Genomic DNA, 20778 nt, shown 5'->3' on the forward strand with positions numbered 1-20778 from the left:
ATTTTCTTGCGAATCGACTTGCTTTTCTGCGACAAAACATACTGGTTTTCTGCAATTTTATCCTTATTTTCTGCAATTTTTCAAGGTACCTCTTTCATCAATCTAATAAAAATTGGATCCTTTACGCTGCTGTATTTTGTTATGTCACTATGGCGACAGTAAAGGATCGAATTATAATTAGATTTTCTTTCATTAGCCAAGTAGTATTCCCTACGCCTCGGTTCACCAGAGGGTTTATACAAGGATAAGTTAAAATGTATCAAAAAAAATTAATAGACCAAGCAATGTAGGCAATAATGTCTAAAACATCGTTAAAATGTACAGTCTGTCTTTAATGATCCACAGGATTGTTCAGTCCTAAAATATTCACATATCCTGCAATTTTAATTCATTCTAAACATCCTAATGTTTAGGTATTTTGAATGTACAAACCACCTACCACCTATTAGGTAAAGCTGCACGGTCTTGAAGAAGAGTTCATCCATACATAGCCAGAACAAAAACGCATCCTTTCTGGCTCACTTGAACCAATGTTCAAGCGAGTTTTTCTGATTGCTTGTCATCTGTCTGTCTGTTACCTTTTTCATATTTTCAATTTCTTCTCCAGAACCACTGGACCAATTTCAGCCAAATTTAAAACAAAGTATCATTGCCCACGTGGTGCAGTGTAGTGTTTGCTCTAGAGTTGCAATGTAAGGAGTTGATCCTTACATCGCAAGTTTGAATCCCACTACTGGATGTGGAGGCCAGTCCTTCTGATGAGACCATATAAACTGAGTTCCCGCAGTAGGTGCTTGCATGAAAAAGATCCGTAACTGCTCAATGGCCCTGAGTGCCGAGTATAGGTCTAAATTTGCAGCCCTCCACCAGCAAGTGGTGGCGTCTCACGATTTAACTGAATTTGAATTTATACAACATGGGAATGCTTCAATATCAATATAACTAAAATGACATTGCTATTCTGAAAAGAAAAGAATATTTTAAAGATTTTACTCCTACATACATGCCTTATGTAAATTTTGATAAGAGGCCCATGGGCCACAATGCTCACCCAAGTCACTATGGCCCTATGATCATCATCAGATCGCCTCCCCAAGGCTATATATTTTTATGTAAATCTCTGATCACCAACTGAATCTAAACTATATGAAGCTTTCAAAGTTCCACAAAAGTTTCAACTCTTCTGGTTCCTGGGAAGAAGATTTTAAAAAGATGCCGGTAAATTTCACTAATTCTTTATTATCTCCCCTTGAAAGAGGGTGTGACCCTTCATTTGAAGGACCTTTCACCCAAGGATGCTTTGTGGCAAGTTTGGTTAAAATAGGCCCAGTGGTTCTCAAGAGGAAGCCGAAAAGTTTACAGATGTGAGACAGACACCCTTTGATCAGAAAAGCTTACTTGAGCCTTCAGCTTGGGTGAGCTAAAAATTGCAGAATAGCATGATGGCTATATATAACCAAGTTTCATAAAGTGATTCAGAAAACCATCTTTTGAGGTCTTAAGGGTCTGCTTCTCCTACAGCGAATGGGTTGGGATCCAAAAACCACTTCAGCATAGTTTAATGTGTAAATAAAATGATTTCTAGCTACAACCATGTGGCCAGGCCCCAATCTGAATCTACCATTTTCCCAATCTGAATCTACCATTTATCGTCATATTTTGACACTCAGATGACTTTTAGAAAAAAGAAGATATTTGCCATTACTGGACTTTGCAATTTGAGACTCTATTAAAGCCACTAGAAAAAGCATCTTCTTGCCCATTTTCTTTCATTTATATAGCTTTATTATGAGAATTTATTGGTTATGTTTATCTTGTAAATTGTAAAAATCACCAAACCAATATCTACTGTTTATTTGATTATCTCCAAAAAACTAGATGGGAGAAAAATATTCATTAAAACTTCTGCCTCAAGGAAACAGAATTCAACATTGTCTTATTGTTGATCATTTACATGGCATGAGTCAAGACCATTCTCTGACCACCCACCAAAAAAGGCTGAAAACCACAAGATCATTCAAAACGTATCACTGTCTTGAAGTGAAGGAATAATAAATCATACATGAACAAATATTTTTATTACAGCTATATTACCATGTTTGTGGCATTTCATTACAGAATGATTTAAAATAAAAACAGTATGTATGTGTATATATATATATATGCAGAATGACAGCTTTGACACTATGTTCGTGGCATTCCAATACTGGACATGCTTTGTTCTAGGAACTGTAGAGGTCCCTGAGGATACGCAGGAGGGGGCTGCTGTTGATGTACACCCGGGGTAGATCCCTGTCTAGGCAACATCATATGAGAAGACTGTTGCTGTACAGTTTGTGAATATTGTCCCCCTGACATTGCAGAAGAGGACAGGCCCATGTGAGTTTGTCCAGGCATCCCCCCACCACCTGTGAATGGTCCTGGGGGGACAGAGTGGGAGGGATACTGCTGCCCCCCAGTGGGACCTGACATTTGTTGTTGTGGTGGGGAAGTATAAAAAGATCCTTTGTTCACAGAATTTAACATGGTCTGCCATTTCTGTAATCGTTCCTGATGTTTTTTTATCATAATATCTTTCCTTTCAAGTTCAGCACGTAAATCTTCTGTTTCCTGTGAAGAAGAAATTTAGTTTTAACTAAAATATTTGAAAAACGTAATTTCACCTTAAGAAATTTTCATCAAACTTTAAAACATTTCTTACCTGCACATTTTAAAAGTGAAAACCAAGTGTAAATCATTTTTCAGCATTCTGTATATATATACTAAATAACAGAAATTTTAGCAACCATCTAATTTTGGCATTACCGGTATTAGGGATGGTCTTAGCATCACTAAATGTAAATTTTGCTAATAATTCAACGATAAATATATTAAAACCTAAGTGAAAAAAGCTCTGATTAGTTAAATACATGACTGTACTTACATCTTTTACAAACTGTTCTGGTTTTTGTTTTGAAAGTATTAAACGTTTTTGAAGAAAGAATGCCTCTGTTTGCCTCGCTAGTTCCAGAAATTTCTGTAAGCTTAACTCCATTCCTGAAAATAAAGCAACATTATACATGTTCCATGTCATATATCAAGATTGTCAAGTAGACCAATTTTTAGTAACCGGCTACTGGCCTGCCTTTCCGATCGAGTATTCAGTCATTGTTCCAGAAAAAAAATGAAAATTTAACATTTCTATCTTTACCATCATATTCTTTTGACTAAACGTAATATCAGGACCTAAATACTGAGGCAATTTTAGTCAGAGAGTGAAAAAAAGAAGAATAGCTTAAATAAATATTAATACACTTAAGTAAGATAAACATTCAATTTTTATTGATTGGAATGGAGAGAGAACAAAATCAATGTCATGAAAATAACTAGACTTATCGTAATTGTACTTGTTTGAAGAGTTTTTGAGATAAAATACACTTAATTTGGAACATTTCTCATTTCAAAGCTTTTATTTTCTCTGAAAACTAATAATTCTTTCTTTTGATTGAAAAAAGGAAGAACATGTTTAAACAATTTATTTGTAATAGGGTGTATTGCATAGTGTATATGGCCACTGTTCTTAATACCAGTTTTTATTAAAATAAAAATTAAAGCAATAAAGGAACATTGTTGCTCCAAAACTTAGCCAGAGTACAATATTTACTACAGTCTACACCAAAACTTAGCCAGAGTACAATATTAACTACAGTCTACACCAAAACTTAGCCAGAGTACAATATTTACTACAGTCTACACCAAAACTTAGCCAGAGTACAATATTTACTACAGTCTACACCAAAACTTAGCCAGAGTACAATATTTACTACAGTCTACACATATGATAAACCGGTAAATTAAATTCATTACCTGTTTTGATTTCTTCTAAGTCTTGGACATTGAAATATTCCTGAGATGTCAAACTTTCCATGCAACTCTACAACAAAAATCAAGTAATTTAAAATGAAAATATGATTCCCCCGTATGACAGCTCATGGCCACAGTTAAGTTTCCAAAATTACAAATGCAAGTCAAACTCCAAAGTCATGGTCAAAAGGTAAAATTGTTGATACCTAAGGGGAGGTCTTGTCCCATGGAATAGCATGAGAAATGTGAAAGCCCTAGCACCAACCATTCAAAAGTTATGGCCAATGTAATTTTTTTTTTTTTTTAAAGAAGGTCGAATTCTAAAGTCTTGAGTTGTGTGCAGGTGCATAAACTTTTCAGCACTGTTTGTAGATCCCTGAGATCTGTTATCTGACTAATAAAAGCTCCACTAAAACTTTTTTTTTTTCAAAGAAAAAAAAGAATTACCTTCCTACCAAAGCAAACAAAGAGTATTTTAAGCTTGGAATGGAACAATCTACACTAAATCCCAGTAAATTTCATTCCCAAATGCTGTATACTCCTCAAGATATGCTGAATCAATTCCAAAATCATTTTTTTTTTTAAATCAAAACAAGTTTAGGTCTTTATCAATATTTTTATACTCCAGTATGTCAGTAAGATTATTTTAAGCGATTTTAAAGGTCAGTGAGAACAAGAAGTCTGTGAGCCAATGCTCACTAATAATACCCCGCTCTGATGTGAATACACAATTCAGTTATGGACAAACACAGTGATATACAAGAAATTGACGTCGGATTTGTAAAAAATGAATCCCATTATATGGCATGCCTAAACAAATATTGTGCTAAAATTTCAAGCATCTGCCATGAGTAGTTGCTGAGAAAACTACGACCAAAATTTGTTATGTATGGTACAGACAGATTCACGGATAAACAGGAAGTTGACATCAGATTCGTACAAAAATGAATATGTATGGTACAGACAGATTCACGGATAAACAGGAAGTTGACATCAGATTCGTACAAAAATGAATCCCACCATATGGCATGCCTAAACAAAGATTGTGCTAAAATTTCAAGCATCTGCCATGAGTAGTTGCTGAGAAAACTACGACCAAAATTTGTTATGTATGGTACAGACAGATTCATGGATAAACAGGAAGTTGACATCAGATTCGTACAAAAATGAATCCCACCATATGGCATGCCTAAACAAAGATTGTGCTAAAATTTCAAGCATCTGCCATGAGTAGTTGCTAAGAAAACTGCTACCAAAGTTTGTTATGTATGGTACAGACAGATTCATGGATAAACAGGAAGTTGACATCAGATTCGTACAAAAATGAATCCCACCATATGGCATGCCTAAACAAAGATTGTGCTAAAATTTCAAGCATCTGTCATGAGTAGTTGCTGAGAAAACTACAACCAAAATTTGTTATGTATGCTACGGACAGACGCACGGATAAACAGGAAGTTGACATCGAATTCGTGCAAAAATGAATCCCACCATATGGCATACCTAAACAAAGATTGTGCTAAAATTTCAAGCATCTGCCATGAGTAGTTGCTGAGAAAACTACAACCAAAATTTGTTATGTATGGTACAGACAGATTCACGGATAAACAGGAAGTTGACATCAGATTCGTACAAAAATGAATCCCACCATATGGCATGCCTAAACAAAGATTGTGCTAAAATTTCAAGCATCTGCCATGAGTTGTTGCTGAGAAAACTGCTACCAAAGTTTGTTATGTATGGTACAGACAGATTCATGGATAAACAGGAAGTTGACATCAGATTCGTACAAAAATGAATCCCACCATATGGCATGCCTAAACAAAGATTGTGCTAAAATTTCAAGCATCTGTCATGAGTAGTTGCTGAGAAAACTACAACCAAAATTTGTTATGTATGCTACGGACAGACGCACGGATAAACAGGAAGTTGACATCGAATTCGTGCAAAAATGAATCCCACCATATGGCATACCTAAACAAAGATTGTGCTAAAATTTCAAGCATCTGCCATGAGTAGTTGCTGAGAAAACTACGACCAAAATTTGTTATGTATGGTACAGACAGATTCACGGATAAACAGGAAGTTGACATCAGATTCGTACAAAAATGAATCCCACCATATGGCATGCCTAAACAAAGATTGTGCTAAAATTTCAAGCATCTGCCATGAGTTGTTGCTGAGAAAACTGCTACCAAAGTTTGTTATGTATGGTACAGACAGATTCATGGATAAACAGGAAGTTGACATCAGATTCGTACAAAAATGAATCCCACCATATGGCATGCCTAAACAAAGATTGTGCTAAAATTTCAAGCATCTGTCATGAGTAGTTGCTGAGAAAACTACAACCAAAATTTGTTATGTATGCTACGGACAGACGCACGGATAAACAGGAAGTTGTCATCGAATTCGTGCAAAAATGAATCCCACCATATGGCATACCTAAACAAAGATTGTGCTAAAATTTCAAGCATCTGCAATGAGTAGTTGCTGAGAAAACTGCGACCAAAATTTGTTACGGACAGACAGACAGACATACACACAGACAGACAGACAGACACACAAGGGTAAAACAGTATATCCCCCTCTCCTTTGGAGCGGGGGTATAATTAATAATTGCATATCAACTGTTCTGAAAAGGTTTTAAAATGCATTTTACATAATTATTGTCACTTACAAATGAAAACTATTAGGAAGATATATTAAATAAAGCCCCAGACAGATTAATTGCTACACTCTCAAATTTCAAATTTGATTGTGACAAACTTATGCTTGTGTATTTGTATTTGATTAAAATATTATCATGGCGATGCTATTTCAAAGCAAATGATATGAAAACAGTATACCTGGAATGAATTTAAAAATGCTGATTTCAACACCTCAACAGTATGTATTTTTGAATCACTGACACAGATGCTTATTTTGAAGATCTACACTATGTAATGAAACTTTCACACAAGTTTCAACTTTTCTGGCTTAGTGGTTCTTGAAAAGAAGATTTTTAAAAGATGTCACTAAATGTTCACTAATTTTAAATTATCTCCTGTTGAAAGAATGCATGGTCCTTAATCTTTGATTTGAACAAACTTGAATCCCCTTCACCCAAGGCTTAGCTGCTTTGTGGCAAGTTTGGTTGAAAGTACTTGAAACTGACCCAGTGGTTCTTGAGAAGAATTCGAAAATGTGAAAAGTTAACAAACAGAGGACAAAATGTTATTAGAAAAGCTCTCTTGAGCTTGCTCATGTAAGCTACTTACAATCAAGACAATAATGTCCTTTTTAAACTAACCAGTTAACAGGTTGGGACCAATCGCCCAAATGGGATATACGAGGGGTGATCAAAAAGTTTGCGAACTAACTGAATTACTTCTTTAAAAGAAATAAAATGAAGTTTCAGTGTCTATTATTTTTTAAAGTAGTCCTCTTTGATTTTAATGCACATCTGCCATTGTTCTGCCCAAGCATGAATCACGTGATCCAGGCAGTCACGTGACATACTCCGAAGCAATCTGTTCAGAGAAGCTTAAAGATTTTTCTGAGTCTTATACAATGTATTTCTTACAATGCAAGTTATTTTTATAACAAAAACAGTCTATCTGTCAGAAATGGCCAAATCTCAGCAATAGGACGGATGGATAAGGATATCCCTTCCCACAATTAGTATGGTGATCCATCACAACCTGAGTCCTCTGTCTCGGGAGAGTCGTTTACCCAATGTGGATAAAGTATGGGCGTCTTTTTTTTATCATATCTCATATGTTTAAAGTCTAAAGTAAACGATATTTTAGAGATTTGATAATTATATTATTGTTAACCCTTTGTGTGCTGACTTGTTTTAAGTGAATGGTAGCCTCAGTACTGAGTTGTTTTGGAATATTGACAAAATTGTCACATTGGCTTACTTGAATGCAATTATCTTAAAATTTTGACAACCAATTTGCATAAAATTTGGCAAATATGAAGCAAATATTGTGTTTTCTTAATTGATAAAGTTTTTTCTAAAATTTCTTATATTTGATGTTGCCATGGTAACAAATTTTTCAAAAATATACAAAAACAATGATTCTTGAGGGTTTTTTTTAACTTATAATGTTCAGAAAAAAATGTTGCTTTGATTAAAAATAAATCATTTGCTTCAAATCCGAATTTTTAATTTAATATTATATACATATAAAAATTAGTCAATAATTCAATGTCATAAATATGTTGTGGAAAGTCATTGTATACTTATCTGAATAAGGAATATCTTTAAGTGAATACTGAATTACACATAATACAACGTTTTCAGTTTATATCCAAAAAGAGCATAATTATAAAATTCCAGTTAGCCTGTAAATCCAAATCCAGTGATCTTTTTAGCAGTATTAGCAACCATATAAGAAAATTTGATTCCCAGTTAAGGAATATGTAGTCTTCGGGTCAGGAAATCTTGGTTCAAATTTGGTACACCGATAACGAAATTGTATCTTATAGCCCCAATTATAGTCTATTATTCTTGTACCTGTAAAAATCTTTCTACTGTGCTTTTATAGAGGAGGATGCATTTCTCCAATATTGCTTGTATAGTATTAGTTAAGATTCATCAACACCCCCCCCCCCCCCCCCCACTTAATACTCCCTACTCTTTAAGAAATGGGCATTTATTTTGGAAGTTTTATTCCTAGCTGGCAACAATGATTGCTAACATAAATTGCTAACACATCAACTAGAATTTATGTTAAAGATATTTAAGCACCTTTAACAGTCATTTACAATATCTTCAACTTTATAAATATGCCGAAATTACTTTGTTGTGGTCACTGATGAATATCAGTTTTGATACATTTCAATGTTTTCAGTGCATTAATGCACAATCGATAAGTAATGTTTTATCACAATTATAAGCAAGAATTGAATGAGCTCCTATTTTTTATTTTGACCTGTCCTTGAATGTCTTGATTCAATAAAAAATAAATTTTAAAATATATATCTATTTGTTTCCACAAAATTCTATTTAAATATTATTCCTAATGATGAAATACATTTTTTCACCAGGGCATTTGTTTGTAATCTTATTCTAAGTATTTAAATTTTTATACTTAAAAATTAGCTTATCTTTGGAGACCTCATTGCAATCTTTGTTGATCAATAACTGCTCAGGTATTTGTATTTTTTGAAAATTTCTCTTGGAATTATAAAATATTCTCTTGGTAAAACCTAGTTTTTCTACTCTAAAATGCTTTATATGAATGCATGGCAGAGTATTCTTTATGAAACTGATATTTAGTGAAAGAGAATAATGGATGGAATATCTTTAAACAGGGATATTTTAGAGATGATCGATACATGCATGAATGAATGACAAGGGAGTCAGATCCTTAGAGATTGAAGCACAGTGTCAATGAGGGATGTAATGTAATTCTTGAGGGTTCTTGGGCTCTATATACTTGTAAACTACAGGTCATATGATGTATTATTGATAGGTGAAAATAAACATTGAGTTTGAGAAATACAAATCCACCTGTCACCCAGGCTATATAGTGTTTTAATGATGTACAAGCAACCAAACTATTCACAAACTCCTCATTTAAGGTATTTCCACCCTCACGAATTTATGGGTTCAAAATAGAACAAGAGGCCCAAGGGCCTTAACGGTCACCTGAGTATAATACAACAATTTAGAGGATCCATAGAGTATAAAATGAACTGAAAGGTGAAGCTTTGTTGCCCAAAAGCAAGAAAAATAGAGTGATCAGGATCAAAAAAATAATTAGTCTAGCATTCATTAGCAGTTCATAAATTAGGTTCTAATCTGTTCCCCATTTAACACTATCACCATACAGTAAATTAACAAACTATCACTGCTTCTGTGCTATCTTAATTCCTTGTTGAAATCTCTTACATTGGCCTCTCTTGATCTTTGATGAACATTTAATAAGACAAGTTATTTTTGTCTCATTTTTATTCATCTACTACTTACAAGTCTACCTGATCATTAAACTATGAAAGTACTTTTTGTATTATACAATAAAAATCCTTGCATAATTCTCTTATTCTATTAACCTTTCAAGTACATTATTTACAGTGATTAATTATCAAAAGTAAATGGCAAAGGGGAATAACTCCTCTCAGTAGATTACGAATTAATAGTGCCCTAGATAGGACCAGAACACTTGACTAAATGGTCCAGATGTTCAAATATCTGGTAAAAATACCCTTCCTTATTAAAACTTTTACTCATTTTGCCTCTGATATGCCCAGGTGCAGAGAAGATTTTTAAAGAAATAATGCATTTTTACTACAGATTCACTATATTATCAATAGAGCCCCCCCCCCCTTCCCCATCGAGAAACACCAGAGCCTCTCACCCTGGGACCAGAAGTTTGCACATCGTAAGTAATCACTTTGTTTATCTGCTTAACACTGAGGAGCAGACAGGATTATTTAATAGAATTAATGCATTTTCACTATATTATCAAGAGCCCCACCCTTACACCAGCACATCTAACCCAGGGGTCATGCAATTCACTACTCTGGAAGAAGCACTCTTGCTCATCATAACTATACACTAGCTTCTTTGCTTTTTAACCAGAAGCAGAAAAGAATATTTTCAGAGAAATTTTGCTTTTTCGCTATATAATCAATAGAGCCCCCCCCCCCTTTTTCACCAGAACCCTTGACCCTGAGGCCATGAAATTCACAATTTTGGAAGAGGCATCCTTGCATATCATAACAATGTACTTAGTTTGTAATACCCAGGGGCAGAGAAGAAGAGTTTTAAAGAAATAATTCACCTTCACTATAGGATCTATATGGCCCCACCCCAGCACCAGAACTCCTGTCCCTGGGGCCATGAATTTCACAATTTTGGAAGAGGCATCCTTGCTTATCATAACAATGTACTTAATTTGTTTAAATAATACCAAGGAGCAGAGAAGAAGATTTGTAAAGCATTAATGCATTTTCACTATATAACTAGAAATATGTCCATAGGACATGAATGCCCCGCCGAGAGTATATTAGTAATGCAACATTTTAACACAAATTGAGAAAAGTGAGGTCAAAGGAAAGGTCAAGGTGAAAAAATACTGATGCAGTTGAATAGCTTACATTAGTATGTATCAGCATATGAAGTTTGACACAAATTTAAGAAAAGTGAGGTCAAGGTCAAATGAAAGGTCAAGGTCAAAAATTGTTTATGCAGTTGAAAAGGTTACATCAGTAAGTATTAGCATATGAAATTTGATAAAAATATTATGAATGGTTTTAAAACTGAGCTAAACACTAATTTAAGAAAAGTGAGGTCAAGGTCAAAGGGAAGGTCAAAGTAATATTGATGCAGTTGAATAGCTCTCATCAGTATGTATCAGCATACAAAGTTTGACACTAATTTCAGGAAAAGTGAGGTCAAGGTCAAAGGAAAGGTCAAGGTAAAAAAATGTTGATGCAGTTGAATAACTCTCATCAGTATGTATCAGCATATGAAGTTTGATAACATTATCTTGAATGGTATCTTTAAAACTGAGCTAAAAACTTATTTAAGAAAAGTGAGGTCAAGGTCAAAGGAAAGGTCAAGGTAAAAAATATTGATGCAGTTGAATAGCTCTCATCAGTATGTATCAGCATATGAAGTTTGCTAAAAATATCTTGAATGGTTTCATTAAAACTGAGCTACACACTAATTTAAGAAAAGTGAGGTCAAGGTCAAAAGAAAGGTCAAGGTCAAAAAATGTTGATGCAGTTGAATAACTTACATCAGTATGTATCAACATATGAAGTTTGATTACACTATCTTGAATGGTATCTTTAAAACTGAGCTACACACTAATTTAAGAAAAGTGAGGTCAAGGTCAAAAGAAAGGTCAAGGTCAAAAAATGTTGATGCGTTGAATAGCTTACATCAGTATGTATCAAAATAAGAAGTTTGATTACACTATCTTGAATGGTATCTTTAAAACTGAGCTAAACACTAATTTAAGAAAAGTGAGGTCAAGGTCAAACAAAAACGGATAGCAATAGGTCACCTGAGTGACTCAGGTGACCTAAAAACTGCATTAATTTTCACTGAAGGTCAAGGTCAAAAAATGTTGATGCAGTTGCATAGCTCTCATCAATATCTATCAGCACATGAAGTTTGATAAAAATATCTTGGATAGTTTCTTTGAAACTGAGCTTTGAACAGAGCTAAACGCAAAGTGTGACGGAAGGACAGATGGAAGGACAGAAGACGGGCATGACAAACACTATATGCCCCGGCCATATTCATGGCGGGGCATAATAAATAGAGCCCCACCCTAACACCAGAACCCCTGATCCAGGGGCCATGAAATTCACAATTTTGGAAGAGGCATCCTTGCTTATCATAACTATGTATTTAATTCGTTACAATAATACCCAGGAGTTGAGAAGAAGATTTTCAAAGAAATAATGCAATTTCACTATATGATCTATATAGCCCCACCCTAGCACCAGAACCCCTGACCCTGGGGCCATGAATTTCAAAATTTTGGTAGAGTCACTCTTGCTTATCATAACTATGTATTCAATTTGTTTAAATAACACGCAGGAGTAGAGAAGAAGATTTTCAAAGAAATAATGCAATTTCACTATATGATCTGTATAGCCCCACCCTAGCACCAGAACCCCTGACCCTGGGGCCATGAATTTTACAATTTTGGTAGAGTCACCCTTGCTTATCATAACAATGTATTCAATTTGTTTCAATAATACCCAGGAGTTGAGAAAAAGATTATTAAAGAAATAATGCACTTTCACTATATGATCTGTATAGCCCCACCCTAGCACCAGAACCCCTGACCCTGGGGCCATGAATTTCACAATTTTGGTAGAGTCACTCTTACTTATCATAACAATGTATTCAATTTGTTTCAATAATACCCAGGAGTTGAGAAGAAGATTTTTAAAGAAATAATGCACTTTCACTATATGATCTATATAGCCCCACCCTAGCACCAGAACCCCTGACCCTGGGGCCATGAATTTTACAATTTTGGTAGAGTCACTCTTGCTAATCATAACTATGTATTCAATTTGTTTCAATAATACCCAGGAGTAGAGAAGAATATTTTCAAAGAAATAATGCACTTTCACTATATGATCTATATAGCCCCACCCTAGCACCAGAACCCCTGACCCTGGGGCCATGAATTTCACAATTTTGGTAGAGGGCTCAATGCTTATTACAATCATGTCAACAGTTTGACTGCTTGATGTCCAGGATAAAAGAAAAACATTTTTAAAGATTGCATTAATTTTGGTGGTTTTAGCCCCACCCCTCAGGCCCCAGGGGGGCAGGGACCATGAAATTCAAAATTTTTGTCCCCCTTCATCCACAGATGCTATATGCCAAAATTGGTTGAAATTGGTTGAGTGGTTTCAGAGAAGAAGCTGAAAATGTTTAAATGTTAACGCACGATGGACGACGGATGACGCACGACAAAAACGGATAGCAATAGGTCACCTGAGTGACTCAGGTGACCTAAAAACTGCATTAATTTTCACTGAATATAGTTTAAATTAATAAATAATCACCAAAAATGTATAGGTTGCCATATCTTTTAAGACAAGACATACATAAATAAGAAGTATATGTCAGCATAAAAAAATCGTACATTTTAGTAAACAGTATTGTTAAAACTATGTAAAAACTGGTTCAGATACATAATTCTGATGCTGAAAGTTCCAAAATAATTGTTACTTTATAAATATGTTTGAATTGTGAATATCAGGGAAACCATTTTACACTAGAAGTACAATATAGAAAATGCCTGAATGAAAATACATCAGCAGGATTTACTGCCCTTAGCAACATTTTTTAAGGATTAAATAATTGATTACATAAGGAAAATATTCATTTCTTTTAACTCTTTTACTTTACAATATTTTTCATCACACCCATTGAAAAATATTCTTTTGAAAGATATTTTTTTGTTGGGTATGAATTAAAATTAATAACAGTTTTTATTAAAACTTATGACATCACAGGAGGGTGGAATTTCCTTAAAAGACTTTGTATGATCTCCTTCCTATTCCTACAAGTCCTATTCCTACAAGTGATAATAATATATAAACACTAAGTGTTTAAAGTGCTTGTGTGGGGGGGGGGGGGGGGGGGGAATTAGTTTGTTCTTGTGTGCATAATGGAAGTGTCTACTCTTTGTGTGCATAATGGAAGTGTTTTTGTGTGCATAATGGAAGTGATATGATCTGCATTGGGATGGAGTCGAATGCTGTCTTAATTTTTAAGGTAAAGAGGTATTTCCATAGACAAAGATGACACCTCATTTCAATAAAAAAAAATTATAAAAAGTGGGGGGAAAGGCAAACAGTCTTGGAATTAAAATCCCCGTGCTTTATTTGTGGGAAAAGTCTATTTTAAAGAAAAAGGGGATGCCACTTTGGTAATGTATGGTTTGACATGGAAAGATGCTATTAAGAATAACTAAGGATACCTTTTTGTTCACTTGGTATTATAAATTAAGGTCCATGCAACTACGATACTAAGTAAATGTTTTGAAGTATTCCAACTCCCAAGACACCAAAGATCCCTTTAACAGTCTTGGGTTTTGAAATATATTTAGTGACTATTCTAAGTTATGATTCTATTTACCGTTAGTCCTCCTTATGTGAAAGAGAAGGAAAGATAATACCATTTCAAGAATATCTAACATGTTTTGTCAATTGAGCTTGTTTTTTTTTTTCCAAAGACATATACACTGAAGTTTAGATGAGCATGTTCTTAGTTTCTAAATCCCTGGAATTAGATGTAAACTGTTTCACCTTCAAAATCATAATTGTATACTGGGTATTCAAAATATGAGCAAATTTTACTAAAGTTTTACACGGTTTACGATAAAGATTAATTATGGTATTAAATGTTGGGAAAGAAAAGACAGTATTTCTTAAGCCTCATCAGTGAAATCCTATCTTGTTTGTTTACCGAAATAAAATAATCAAAGACCACAGTCTGCCCCTATGACAATCACTTCGAGGAAAATAGGCACTTAAAAGTTCAAGACAGTGATATTTGTCCAGCATTCTTTTCATCACAATTTTAATCATTTTTTTGTAAGTGATCAAAGGCATCACTGCATCATTTCTGATTCACTTATATTTTTTTCTCATTACTTGTGATTTTTTTTTTATTAGACTTTAGTTCTAGTGTAAAGAACTAGCTTACATGTGAAGACATACTGGAAAACATCAAGTTTATCTTTAAATTTTGTGCAAGAAATTTGAGTTGTTATCAAATACTGTAAAGTCATTTTAATTCGTGGGGGTTAATGTTCATGAGTAAGCAAAATTAAGATGCAATGCCAAGTAGCTTTAAACCAAAAATTCTGGGAAGAAAGGGCCACAGACGACTTCATGACTGTCTTACAAAATTCATATTGTCAATGAGTACCTGGTAGTTTATAGTTTTAATATTGCTTGATCACAAAAATATGTTTCTGGAAATACTCTTTTATTTACTTATTACTGCAGTCATGTAGTTACTAGTATCATAGGAAGGTATGTTTATGGCCAAGCATTGACTTCCACATTTATCACTTTTATCAGGTGAAAACTATTTTGAAATGGATCACAAGATGATAGAATTATTTTTTTTTTTACATTTATTTATTTATCTATTATTTATTATTATTATTTTATTTATTTATTATTATTATTATTTTTTTTTTTTTTTGCTGACAGAAAAAAAAGAATTTTATTAATTTACAAGGTGTTCAAAGAAATTTTTTGCAAACTATTTGATTTCAAAACAATCCCGATTTATCATGTTTATGGTAAACATGTACAGCCACGGGGAAAAACGTCTGTGGCTTGCTAGTTTAAATCTCGTGCATTCGTGTTTAAATGTAGACAGGGTAAGGTATGTCTACTTACAAAATATCTACTTACTAAATAAACATTTAATAACCACCGTATGTCCAAAATATAAAACATTGTAGAGCATTTTTAGTGCTCTTAGTAGCATGTGCAATCTACTTTCGTTTTTACAGGAAGAATTTTCAAAGGTTAAGGTCAAGTCAAGTTGGGCAGATATTTCTGCTAGAATATCGATAATTTTTAAATAATTTTTTGTCTCTAAACAAAAATCTATTAGAATTATTGGTATCTTACTATCTTTTGGATTTTTTTCTCCATTTTTCTACGTATGAGAGCAAGTCAGTTGATATTCATTACAGGCGCGTTTTTCCCGTTTCCAAAAATAGCGGACTGACTTTCATCGTAACAAAAGCCAACAACTTCACTTTAAATCAATATTTCACGAACAATTCACATATTTTCATATCTTTATTACCTATTTTTATTGTATTGTAGTTGTATAATACATTAAAATACATTTTAAACAATTAATTACTTATCTATACGGTTTTAGGCCAGGTAAAATTAATCTTTAGATTCTCATCCCCGCCCGCCCCTCTCAAAGTGCCCCGGGGTAGACTTTACTTTACCGGTCCCCAGATCCGCAAGATCCGCGCGCTCATTGCACTATGACGTAAGATTTACGTCACTCAACTGATTAGGGTTGGTTTTGCACATTTTTCGACTGGTTAGGGTTAGTCTTGCACCCACCTGAAAGATTAGGGTTAGTCCTTGCATAAGTTTTCGACTGATTAGGGTTAGTCTCGCATATATCCGAGAGATTAGGGTTAGTCCTCGCACATGGGTTAGTCTAGCATGGTCTAGCATCCGCCTGGGAGATTTGGGTTAGTCCTCGCATACCATCCGAGAGATTAGGGTTAGTGTCTTGTTCTTTTAGATTAATTAAGAAATTCAGTTGCATCTGTATTTTTTGCAAGATCTTAATTCAGCTTCAACGACATCTCGTTGGTTTGTTTACATGAAAAAAATGGCTAAGTACGAAAGAAACGGCACTAAGCATGCGCCGCACGCGCTTCGTTCACAATTATTTTTTTGTCTCCTTTTCACTGAATAAACAACATTTATTACTTTTTTTCAGAAAACGAGGTTAAAAACTTCGTTTATAAACGAAGTTTTAAACTAAACTTTTAACCGTAGAATTCGAATGTGGGGTCAAAAAGGCTTAAAATCTCATATTTTTTATTTTTTTCGATCGCTCACGCGATCTCATATATATTGAAGTCGCCTACGGCGACACTATATTTTAGCGCGTTTTTCTGGGGACCGGTAAAGTAAAGTCGTTCCGTGCCCCGCCCCGTTGTTTTTTATTTTGCTTTTTGGGTGCCAAACGTATTATTTTCATGTATTTTTATTCAGCAAGAATCTGGGTCAAAATTTAAGAGTTATCTCCCGTGTGTATTAAAAGTCGCGTGGCGCTATTTATAGCCAAAAAAACTATGTGAAGAATGGAGAAAAATCGGCAATAAAAGCAGTTTAAATATGTAAGGAAAAGATAATTTGTCAGTAGAGAGAAGGCAGAAAAGCAAAAATAACATATAAACACATCTAGATACCATCACTGGCATGGGCAAGTTTTTAAAGAGATTTTAACCAAGTAAAAACAGACGAAGAAAATACACATGGTCAAGACTCAAGTTTTAAATAACGATCTCCAGTTGTATGTGATTTTGCATTAAAAAAAAATAAAACATCGTCCAAAGACTTTAGAGAATAATAGTGCTAAGGAAATGTTAAATCTTAAAACTGTTTAGGCCTAGGCTTTTCAGTAGAATATTTTACAGATTTACACAATCCTGTTTTGCAAATATGATATATTTTAATGTCGAACATGTCAAGTCTCAAGAACGATTGAATGTATCAGGACAGTGTAAATCTGTGATATCTGTATATCACATAGAACAGGAGTTGTTGGTAAAACTATAAGGTATTTGGGAAAAGGTCGATGAGAAAACATGCATATGCAATTTATTAGGATCAGCACCTCATTTTGTTTGGCGTGAGCCGTATCCGTGTACTTGATAATTTGTTAATAAAACTAACGTTATATATATTTTTAATTTTCTATAACAAGAATCTTCTGTAGATATTTAAAAGAATATGAAAACAATAAAATCTATTCATATTGGCATTAACATATGTTAAATTTACGTGTACGAATGTTTTGTTGATACTTTCAATTATAAAAAATAAAAAATAAAATCCGCCCACCCGCCCCAATTTTTTAGCAAATTAGGATGAGAATCTAAATTTTAAATTTATATGGCCTTATATGACGTTTTATATGATGAAGCGCTACTTGCAAACTCAGACCCAATATATTGGGTTCCCGCACGCAAGCATTTGTGACGTCAGACCCAATATATTGGGTCCCCGCACACAAAGGGTTAAGATATACAACCATTTTTCTAATTGTAACTTGACGATGTTTCATAACAAATTGCTCAACTAAGGACACATCTTTTCCCCGGCTTGCTTTCGCTGGGCAACAGAACAAACATCATTTTTAACCATTTCCCTGTCTTTACTTAAACAATCAATCCACTTAATGATTGAACTTCTGGTAAGTCTTTTGTCTTCATAAACCTTGTACAAATTATCATATTCTACTGTAAAGGAATTTCCAAGATATACGTTAAACTTTACAGCAGTTCGTTGCTCGAGTACAACTGAGTCAACCATTTTTTGTCACAAGTGACCTACATATTGACGTCATTTTCACATTGATGTCACAAACATGGAGCAAAACATTATTTAACATATGTTATTTATAGAACATGTGTATGACTATATGTGTGCCAAATTTCATTCTGATCTGAATTGTGGTTTTGTAAATATAGAGATAGTTTGCGAACTTTTTGATCACCCCTCGTAATAGCCAGTTATGGATATAATATCCCAAAAGGGATATAAATTTATAGTGCAAAAAATGAAAAAAAAATATTTTGGCTATAAATATCATAAATCTGCATCAAAATACCTTTAAAAAGGGATAACTTGGGCAAGCAACAGGTCCAGCACAATCTCTTGATTTAGCTATATAGCATGAAATAGCTATATAGCTTTATTAAGCTATTCAAAATAGCTTGATAAAGCTATTTATATGCAGTTTTTCAGAAAAATGTTTTTTGTAAGAAATAGACAAAAAGTCGCATTTATTTGACTATTCATATATGTACCATGGGTTATCAAGAAAACAAGCAAAATCAAAGATAGTTCTAACATTACAGCATTTGAATTCTTTTCAGCAAAAGATGAATTTCCATTGTTTGGGTAACTGTACACTACCTTGTGTGCGTTGAGGCGTGGATAAGTATGATTGCTTCTCATTGTACTGAATTATTACCAATCAATTACCTTGTTGACCGTAATTGGCCTCTTTTAGAATTTCATTGAAGAAGTAACTGTATCAATTGCTTTATATAGCCCCAAAACTTTAAGAACATTGAGTACAAAGTCTCTTAAGGAGATGCAATTTGATGACTGATTTTTACACACAGTATTTTCAGAAGAGTTCAAGGTTGAATATTATCACTGCACTAAGGTGCAACTTTTTGTGCATGCTGAGAAAATAACACATTTAGGAAAAAGATGTGATAAAATAGCTAAATCAAGCTATTTTGAATAGCTTAATAAAGCTATATAGCTAAATCAAGAGATTGTGCCGGAACTGAGCAAGTTTTTCTGCAACCCTATACAGTTTGTTAGATTTTTCCCCAAGAATTTAAGGATTTTCCGAGGGATCAACCTCCTAAAGTGGGCATACAGAAAAACTTGTTAACAAAAAGTTATTCCTTTATAGTATCTTGATGCTTATTTCTGATATTTATAGCCAAATAAAAATTGGTCCCAACCTCTCTAACATTAAACCTGTTAGCCATAACATGTCATCAGAAGTCTCTGACAGCGTTTATCGATGACACTCTAGAAACTGTTCTGAAATGGGCTGTCGTTTCTTAAAGTAGATTTTATCATGTTTACATTTACCAAAAATGATCCCTCTAACTCATCAATAAGATGAGGGTTCTGTGAGTCTTTCACAGCCGCCATCTTGATGGTCTTACTAAAAACCATGAAATAAAATAAATAAATAAATAAAAAAATAAGGCGCTTTTAAAAATTATCACTGATACTTGTTAAAAAGTAATTTTGATGAATATTTATTTGTATATAATAAATACTCCACAACATCTTCTCAAATAATTATAATACATATGTTTCTGTTTATTTCAAGACTTTTAGCAGTTCAAGACATTGTTTCGATCCCGATCAAATTTCATATTTTTATGCATAATTCTTATCTTTCGGTTGTTCAGTGTCAGTGTTAACATTTCTTGTTACTTTCCTAGCAATTATGCAAACATAGAAAAACGTAAAAAATACAAAATACACAACCTCTGTGATTTTTTTATTTATTTTTTTTTTAATGCAAGCGGTACCTATCGTTCAACTTAGAGCCGAACTCCGATCGCCTTAATATACTGACATCCCCGTGTTCTAACATAATATCTAGTAAACAAAAACATGACGAGTTTAGATAGTAGCCAGTATTCAGTTTTCGTAATAAACTGTTCCAAAGTAACACAATGAATAAGGAAACGGATTAGTATTAGTTTTATGACTTGTTTCTGAATCCCCCTTTTTTATTTTCCTCATTACTTGCCTATATTTTCAGCTTAAAACTTTAATTTTCAAATACACGTATGGTTTAAACTAAACTATTTAAAATATCACGTCTTGTACCTTATTACAGGTGTACAAGTGCACAGGTAGTACCAAGGGTGGAGCTAAAGTTTTATTTGATTGTTTATTGCGTTTCAATTAGTTTATATTCGATTTAGAGATTCAGTGGTTTATTTTATTTGATGAAATATTTCAAATTATTTTATCAATATTAATTGACTTACAAATTATCAGTTTAGTCAATATTGACACACAGATATATGTTTTTGATTTTGTTTCATCTTCATTAATGTTTATTTAATAAATTATAGATTTGAATATCATAATAAATAAACATCATTAAACTATCACTATTACAATCGG

At 33.6% G+C, this 20778-nt stretch overlaps 2 protein-coding genes across 2 annotated transcripts in view; one reads left to right on the top strand and one right to left on the bottom strand.

Moving 5' to 3' along the window:
- The window catches only part of LOC133201198 (transmembrane protein 127-like), a 66400-nt gene that overhangs the window by 32946 nt on the left and 12676 nt on the right, over positions 1 to 20778 (top strand). The gene's annotated exons all lie outside the window — the stretch shown is intronic.
- LOC133201090 (mediator of RNA polymerase II transcription subunit 28-like) lies at positions 2063 to 19794 on the bottom strand. Its single transcript, XM_061336888.1, has 4 exons — positions 19720 to 19794; positions 3847 to 3913; positions 2924 to 3036; positions 2063 to 2610 (listed from the first exon to the last, which is right to left on the bottom strand). The coding sequence occupies exons 1-4, from the start codon at positions 19780 to 19782 to the stop codon at positions 2185 to 2187; spliced, it is 669 nt and encodes a 222-aa protein (XP_061192872.1). The 5' UTR covers positions 19783 to 19794; the 3' UTR covers positions 2063 to 2184.

The sequence above is a fragment of the Saccostrea echinata genome, unplaced genomic scaffold (genome assembly GCF_033153115.1).
Source record: "Saccostrea echinata isolate AGI-Se365-2 ecotype Australia unplaced genomic scaffold, CSIRO_AGI_Sech_v1 ptg000042l, whole genome shotgun sequence".
Lineage (NCBI taxonomy): Eukaryota > Metazoa > Mollusca > Bivalvia > Ostreida > Ostreidae > Saccostrea > Saccostrea echinata.

What these genes read in the sequence shown, in the direction of transcription:
- LOC133201090 (XM_061336888.1), bottom strand. Translation starts at nt 19,782, where the DNA reads ATGGCGGCTGTGAAAGACTCACAGAACCCTCATCTTATTGATGAGTTA. An exon ending in AGTTAGAGGGATCATTTTTG is followed by an intron (nt 3,914 to 19,719) that starts GTAAATGTAAAC and finishes TTTTTGTTGTAG; the next exon opens with AGTTGCATGGAAAGTTTGAC. An exon ending in CAGAACAGTTTGTAAAAGAT is followed by an intron (nt 2,611 to 2,923) that starts GTAAGTACAGTC and finishes TCTTCTTCACAG; the next exon opens with GAAACAGAAGATTTACGTGC.